The sequence below is a fragment of the Triplophysa rosa genome, linkage group LG25, assembly GCF_024868665.1.
Source record: "Triplophysa rosa linkage group LG25, Trosa_1v2, whole genome shotgun sequence".
Classification (NCBI taxonomy): Eukaryota; Metazoa; Chordata; class Actinopteri; order Cypriniformes; family Nemacheilidae; genus Triplophysa; species Triplophysa rosa.
The window spans coordinates 7946255-7955013 of record NC_079914.1 but is presented as its reverse complement, the minus strand read 5'-3'; the positions used below and the strand labels follow the sequence as shown (position 1 = coordinate 7955013).

The following is an 8759-nucleotide window of genomic DNA, read 5'->3' as shown; positions in this document are numbered from 1 at the left end:
TAAATCATAAATAAATGTTTATTCATTTTAATATTTTCTTACATATATGCATGCATGCGTATGTTTTTATAAAAACAAAATTAATATGCACAGTACACAGACATATATTATGTAAAAACAAACTTTTATTCTGGATGCGATTAATCACGATTAATCGTTTGATAGCCCTAGTATGAATAAATCGTACAGATCAGTATGTAAATTGGTTGTGTATAATAGGTACATAACATTATTATTGAAAAGATGATCAATATAACCTGAATCAAACGAATCGTATCACTGAATTTTTTGAGGTATCTGCAAATATATAGTGGGCGAAACAGATCGTATGGTGAAAACTTCCATTTTACACCCCTAATTCCCACATAAATACACAAATGACAAAAATCACATTTTAAATAAACAATTATATTCAGCAAATGCATTCAAATTGCGTCTTTCCCCTTAAGATATAATCCCTAAAAATATTAACAAAATGTGAATATACAACTATATAGGCCTATATGATGTTGGTGGTTTTTGATTACATCTAAGCATTAATATACGAAAGCCTGGGCTATATTGTGCATATAATCATGCCTAAAAAGTCTTGTTAGGTCATACCCGAAGCAAAACGAACCTTGCATATTTAAATAATTATTTATGCAAAATTATTAAATATATAAAGATATTGTTCCTGACATAGGCTTCGCAACATAAATAATGATTATCTATGGCTAATGTAGCTCGGTTTAGAGGTCATAGCTGGGATGTGTCATAAATAAACAGTAGCTATTCACCAAGCAGCACCCTGGAGCTGACTTGAATTATCCGATTCATAATGTGTAACAAATAATTTTCAATGCCATAAACTGACAAACATATGATATTTTTAGAATATATTGCCTCATCATGTCCAAAAACTGCTCATTAAGACAGGACAGATCTCCATTTCTCAGTGGACTAACAAAGCAAAGTTGACAAATTTGTACAGCAGTCAGCCAGATTTACAGAATTTACAATCAGAATTACACTTGGGTTAAGCCCAGCGTTTGCTGTTTCGGTCTCTCTGGGTATTCTGTGGCTGTGTCATCTAAAGCAAGGATTACCTGATTGCTATCTGATGCAATTTACACAAATGTCCCTCCAGGGACCCTTAAAGGATCTGTCGGCCAGGTCGATCTGATGCCAGCAAACTGTGGATCTTGTGATTTGCTGTTTTGAAGCCATTGATTGAACAGATATGTGCAGACGATGTGAAATATCCAGCGTGGGGTTTCATTGGAGGAGAGCAGTGTGGTCTCTGTGGAATGCTGTTGAAGCTCGCTGTCAAACATCGGGTTGCAAAAGATAAGAAGAGGATGATTGTAAACAAACCGTTCAGGAGATTCCTAGGTTTTTGTTTATTGTGTTTGTTCGTTTGTTCATTTTGTTGTTTAAACGGGTAAAAGGCAAATGTTTACACGTCTATCAACAAGCTCAACTATGACATTTTGTAACATGCATGTTTGTATGAAAACATATATTAATACAATCGGTGCAGTTTGTTTTAAAGATTTGTTAGGAACACACCAGATCTGTTAGTACTAGCCTTTGCAGACAGAGGGCAGTGCAGTTCACATAAAATATTATTGTAGTTCACATGACTTAACACAGTGACAAGTAGTGTTTATTATGATCAAATGTAGTACTAAAAAAATTTGAAGAAACTAGAAGAAACAAACAGACACATTATAAATAAACGATTTAACATAAAAAATTGTAATATTATATAAAAGAATAAATCAAGAAATTAGACTGTTTGTGTGGTACATCATACGAGTAAATCATTAACTTGTCATCCCCTGTGATACATAAACATTTTCAGAAGCAAACGTCAGGAAAAAGCAACAGAACAAAATGAGATTCGTCGTAAAACTCCCCGTCGCCTTTTGGGTTTTGTTTGTTGAATGCGCACAAGGTCAAAGTAAGTGTGACGCAGCTTTCTTTTGTTACTTCCAATATGATTCATTTCACTAATGTCCTTGTCATTGAATACAAATGTTGAATATAAGCATATACTGAACTCCAGGCACTGCAAAAATCTTTAAACTAACCTTTAGATTTAATTTGTGTTGATTACAGTGACTTATGCTAAACTACAAACTAACGTTACTAAGCTAGGCTAGGACGAAAGCTCCGCTTAAAAACGTCAATAAGGTCATAACACCACTGTATGTTTTGGTATTGTACTGTTTTTTTTTTTTCTTTGACTAAAAGGTGTATTTACCTGCAGACACGTTCACAAGCGGCATGTAGTGTTATTGAAGACTTTTGTCGTTGCTTGAAAGCAGTATGGTGCATAAAAAGCCGGTGTGCTTTTACTAGATCGTAGGTAGATATTTCACATCATAGAGCACTCAACGTTTTCTGTGTTTGGGAGTATCTTTTTATTAAAACGAATCAGTGCCTGAACAAGCAGGCCGTTTCTCAATTCCAAGAACACAAAGAACGGACTTGTGTCCTTGCTAGAACAGACTTGGCAAGTTCAGACTTGACATATATTTGTCAAGTACATATGTACTTGATGCGTCACTCAGTCAAATACGTCCCTGATAGCACACGTACATCTGGCAGACATCTATTTGATGTCTGCATTTTCATCTGCAAGACATCTGGCAGATGCTATTTGCTCATCTGCCCTACATCTCTGAGACGTCTGCGGTCAGATGTGATATAGACCTCTAGAAGATGTCTGTAAGATGTGTATGATTTCTAAGATGTTTAGCAGATGTTTTTACACAGCAGATGTTTTCCAGATCTCCAGATCTTTAGCAGACATCTTACAGATGTACCTATGCAATACTATTTCACTTAATAGCCTATTTATTTTAATGTAGCTTTAGGTTTAAACGAAGTTAAATGAAATGAGTTATTCCAGCATACAGTTATTCCTGTCGTTTTTATTTTTAAAAATATAAAATTATGGCAACTTGCTCTGGTTTTGTTTAGAATAAAATGAAATATGACGCAAAACACAATGCTTTATTATAAAGTGTAAGAAGTTTGTACAACAGGGAATATAACAAGCAAATAATTGAGTCAAAAGTAACGTTACTGCAGTATCGCTCCGGTACAACATTAAATCAAAAATAGAAAAGTGAAACTTGACTTTGCCATCAGTTATTCACATTCCGAGTGAGAAAGAATCACTTGAATGGCCAACCGAATCAAATTACTTCGCTAAAGCGGTTTAAAAGAACCAACTCAGGATTCATTTATTCGACTCAGGATTCATTTATTCACCGCTGGTTTTGATTCTAAACAGAAAAGGAGGAATACGCACGACTATAAAGAACTAAATAAAATATCCGTTTGTAGTAATAGTTTCTCTCAATAGTTCCATGTCAGTGAATATCGAAAATGATGTTTTACTCAATTAATTTATGTTTAACAAATCTTGTTTCAGAGAACAAATGTGAAATTCCACATGGCAGGCATGTGTATCTCCCTACATATTATTTTAAAGGAGACTTGAAACCGGGAGCAAGAAGATCTTACAGTTGTTTGCCTGGATATCGTCAATTGGCAGACCGGGCCATGTGTACACAGGATGGTTGGAAACCAGATCCATTGTGTTCTGGTAAAATTGGCATTTCTATAAAGTATCTTTACAACTGATACATCATATAATATGAATTGTACCAAGTTACTATAATAAACATTTGTTTTTTTAGAAATCATGTGTGAAGCACCTGAAATCCCAAATGCACGGATTCTTGGAATTCAGAGACAAAACTACAGAATGTCTGCAACGGTACAATATCACTGTCTTTTTCAACCTGAGCTGTCCATACAAATCACCTGTGATCCAGAAGGTCAATGGAGAGGCATACAGGCCTGTACTGGTAAGTCATAACATGTTGGCAATTTCATTGAATCATTTTACATTTATGCATTTGGCAGAATCATAAAGCTGATAAAATAAGAAATGTACATTATTATTTAATTTATACAATAAGCACATGTGATCACGTGTGAATTCGACGTAAATTCCCATGTGATACACTACTGTTCATATTGTTGGGTGGATGCAAATATGCATACATTTTTTATTTACAGATGGCACCTGTCAAGAACAAGAACTCAAAAATGTTAAAATTATATTTGGATACCCAAGCGTCACAGCGCCTTATTCATCTGGACATGTCTTAGTTTTTTTATGCACTGATGACAACATGAAGATCTATGGCCCACGAGCAATTGAATGCCAGTCAGATGGGAGGTGGAGCAAACCATATCCACAATGTCGAGGCAAAGCATTACGCCTACTTCATACAGTATTTACCATTTCTAAAAAAATAGAGGATTGCCTGTTTTTGCTTTATTTTTTATTTCTTGTCTTATTTAAAGAGAGAATTTTTTTTACAAAATTTTACTTTTTAATATATGTTTATTACACTCTGAACAACCATCAATGTTTGACATTTTTCTTTCATCTAATTCACATTTGATATGAATAAATGCAATTTATTGTTCCTTTATAGGAGCAGTTCAGTGCTCCACACCAACAAAGCAATTGCAGTTCGTGACACTGTTGAATGAGAAAGATATGTACAACAGCTTGGATATCTTAAGATACAAGTGCGGTAGCCCGTACAATGAAACGTCAGGAGGAGCTTTGATGTGTCAAAATGGGAAATGGAATGGAACGTTCGTCTGCACAAGTAAGTCGCCACATAATCTTACAAGCACGTTTACTACGTACACGTTTACAAAATCTGATAATCTTCCAAAGAGCATCTGGCGTGCTTTAATGGTAAAAAGAGAAATTGGAAATTTGTAAAAAAAAAGAAATGAACAGTGCTCCACATTTCCATAAGTCTTGAATATTTATTAATGTATGTGAAAACGTTAAACAACTATTTTCCAAATGTTAAAAATCCGAGATTTTAATGACTTAAATAAAACTATTTTAACACTATTTCTTTATTTATTTGTTAAGGTAGAACCTGTCCACCTCCGCCCTATCTTGATAATGGAGACTACGTCATCAAGAATCAGACCAATGATGTAATTACAGTGGTTCATTATACTTGCCAATCTTACTACGTACTGAACCAACAACAAGATAATTACAAGTGTGTCAATGGGAGATGGGACACCCCTCCAAATTGTCTGAGTGCGTCTATCCGAATTATTATTGTTTGGTAATGTTTTGTAATTTGGTGTTTGGTGGAATTTTGCGTGTTCATTAGATGTTTTCTTTATCACAGAGCCTTGTGAAATTAATGAGGCTGTTGAGATGTACAATCTACAACCCCCTGGAGAAAAGCTCTATGTAAAGCACAATAGCAAGTATAGACTCAATTGTACGTCTGGATGGATTGCTGGACATGTGATAAGACAAACCTATGTGGATGTACAGTGCTCTGACGGGAATTTACAAATTGACAAAAGCTGTGAGTACAATTTTTGTCTCATTGTTTGAACCTAAATGAGAATATTTAATTTCTTTACTAAGTCTGATAATACTGTAGGTCAGATTGTACAGTTTCGTAAATTATTTCAAATGGCTTGGCCTGCCATTTTAGTCCAACCTGGTCAGAGGCATTTGTAAATATTTAGTTTATATGTGGGGTCAAGGTTCACCTACAGAATGTTTAATTGTGCAATGGTCAAATATTCAGTAGTCAGTAGCAGTGTTGTGCAAGTTACTTCCAAACTGTAATACATTACAGATTACTTGTTACTGTTATTTAAAAGTAATCCCTTACCTTACAATATTACTGTCTCAGAATTGTAATACCTTACATGACTCCTGTATTACTTTTGAGTTACTTTCACCAAAATAACTACAGAAGTAGAACTTAACATTCTAAAATAAGTCTTTGTATTTTTGTATTTTCAAAATACAAAATACTTTTTGCCAATCAACCACTTTAGACTGATGATTTCTTGAATTAACTAGGCTATACACAAATAAATACAAAACAATACTAGATTAAATGCATTTAAATTCAAAATACTATTAGAAAAGAATAGTATTTTGTATTTCAAATGGATGTATTTGAATACACTGCCCATCCATGCAGTCTAATAAGGAGGTTGATTGGCAAAAAGTATTTCAGTTTGAAAATACAAAAATACTAAGATTAAACATTTAAATACAAAATACAATTAATTTTTTTCAAAGGTATTTAAATACAAAATAGTCCCATCTCATCACTGAACTAGATTATATAGAATTCTAGCTAGTCATCATGTAAACGTTAGCTTACCTTGTCATTGCTGCTGGTCACAGGGATCTTGCTAACTAGCTTCCTGAAAGCAGCCCAGTGACCCCTCAAAACCCGCCCAAAAGGAATGAAAACTAGCCCAATTATTTTCCGGTGTCAAATCAAAGTTAACAACTGCCAAAAGACATTTCTATGCTATATTTACTTATCTGGATGGTTTCCTAGGTATTGTATATATTTTTTGTTCTGATGAACTCAAAGTATGTTTTGGGGGATTTAGGAAAGCAAACAATTCTGGGTCACCTTTGACTACCATTATATTTTTTTCTGCTATGGTAGTAAATGATGCCAAAAATTTTTTTAACCAAATTAAAAATTGGTTTTAATTTTTTTAATTTAAACCAATTAAAAAATTGGTTTAAATTTAACCAATTTAAACGGTTAAAAAGCCTTTTTGACTATTATGTGATGAAATCAAAATTAACCTTATTTCTTTTTCTTCAGGTAATATAGAACGTATCTGAAAATAAACTGGAAGGGTAACCGAGGTAATAAAACTGAGTTATATTTTAGAGAATTTCAAAGCATTGTTACTTAATATGGATGTATGTATAAAGACTCATGTTGCACTTATGTGATTCAACAACTTTTTTAATTAAATGCATCCTAATAAGAGTTGTTGGTGTATTTCAATACAAGTGTAAATAAATTAAAGTGACCATCTAGCTTCAGTTACATTTACTCATACTGTTTGCTAAACGTAGATTTTTTTACACTTTATTATGCTGAAGTAATTTTGTTACATTTGCAATTTGAATGTGTATCTCATTAGTTTGACCTCAAATAAAATATGTGCACAAAAAGCAAAGACTGGACTGATTTTGATAAAGTGTTTCTGTCATAGATATATAAGGTTTTTGTCATCTCGCTTTAGTGACACTATGTCTATTAATGTTAAAGTACCCAAACGGGATTGCGCAAATTCAGTGGTGTGAACATTCTTCATTATTTATGCCTTTATTGCATATTTAACCTACATTTCATATGTCAATGTTTAATGAGAAAATTTTACATTACAGATTACTCTCATCTCACGAATACTGGCACATCTGTGTCAAAACAGCTCTGCGTTTTTCGTAGGTGATAGTGATAGTTCACTCGTTCATTTATTACTTACATTTATTATTATTTATAAAAAATAGAGCACTAAATATTTATTCATCTAGGACAGAGATAACAACACTGACAGGATTTTTTTGTGTGGAATTTAAACACGCTCTGGTATAAGGGTGACAGACATTTTTTGACTTTAGTAAAACATTAACATTGATTAATCCCCAAGCAAAGGGGAAAGTTTCAGAGGAAACATTAAAAAAGTTACGGGCATTTGTGAGGTAAGCTCATAAATGAAGGCTTCATTAAAACTCATCAGCTTCACGTTTTGGATTTTTCTTTTACCTTTGCACAAGATCAAGGCAAGTTTACACCCTTTGGCAAATCAACCTATTAATATTGTTTAATAGGCCTAACTATAATAGTTTGAGTGTAAAAGACACATTATATGCCCTTTCATAAATAAGAAAGGAGCTTTTCATTTATAAACTTGGATAGAAGTTTTCTTCATGTATGCGCCGTTTATGTGTGTCAGAATGTCATCGAAAAGACATCACAGTGGAAAACACAGAACAACCTGACAAACCAACCTACGCTCATGGGGGCTCATGACAGTCTCATAAGTTACTGTAGCAAATTTGGAGTCTAACTCAATCCCTCTAGCGCCACCAACAGTCCAAAGTTTCATACACATTTTGATCATAATTTATGAACTGTACACCATAGAAACAAAATATTTGAATCCTCTGAATCCCTGAGACCCTGTGACGTCATTTTCCGTCATGAAAATTTTCCCGCCATTTTGAATTATTCTAAAAACATACTTTTTCGAACTCGTCCTAGAGCTTTTGACCGATTTGTATGAAATTTGGTATGTAGCATCTAGAGACAGTGCTAAGAAAAAAGGATTTTCGATTGGTCAATCCGTTCTCGTACAGCGCGTCAACGAATTCGACGGAGAGCTCGCCAAATTGGATTTGATGCCGTATCTTTGCCAAACTTTCACGTATCAACACGAAACTTGATAGGTGTCATCAAAAGCCCGACCTGAGGTAACATGCTGTGTTTGACGGACTACCTGTCACATAAATGCTAAATTTACAATACTTGGTATTTAATGCTAAACTTACATCACACGACAGCAGTTTGAAGTTATGGCTGCACTCAGTGACTTTGATTGGAGGTAGCTGGGTGGGTGTTGTGGGGAGTGGGGGGGCTTGTTGGTTGTGGTTCGGGGCGTTTCATTTGTTGGGACTGTGTNAAATTGGATTTGATGCCGTATCTTTGCCAAACTTTCACGTATCAACACGAAACTTGATAGGTGTCATCAAAAGCCCGACCTGAGGTAACATGCTGTGTTTCGGCGCAGCGCTACCAAGTGGTCCGAAGTTACGAAAAATGGCTATTTTTGCTTATAACTTCCTAAAAGTTTGTCCAAATATCTAAAAG

At 34.3% G+C, this 8759-nt stretch overlaps 1 protein-coding gene across 1 annotated transcript; it reads left to right on the top strand.

Moving 5' to 3' along the window:
- The first annotated feature begins 1032 nt into the window (after positions 1–1032).
- On the top strand, positions 1033–6911 carry cfhl3 (complement factor H like 3). The gene is made up of 9 exons (XM_057326332.1): positions 1033–1374; positions 1847–1945; positions 3428–3601; positions 3696–3866; positions 4081–4272; positions 4506–4685; positions 4964–5140; positions 5235–5420; positions 6702–6911. Exons 1-9 carry the CDS (start codon positions 1290–1292, stop codon positions 6719–6721), a joined length of 1284 nt encoding a protein of 427 aa, XP_057182315.1. The 5' UTR covers positions 1033–1289; the 3' UTR covers positions 6722–6911.
- Positions 6912–8759: the final 1848 nt, after the last annotated feature.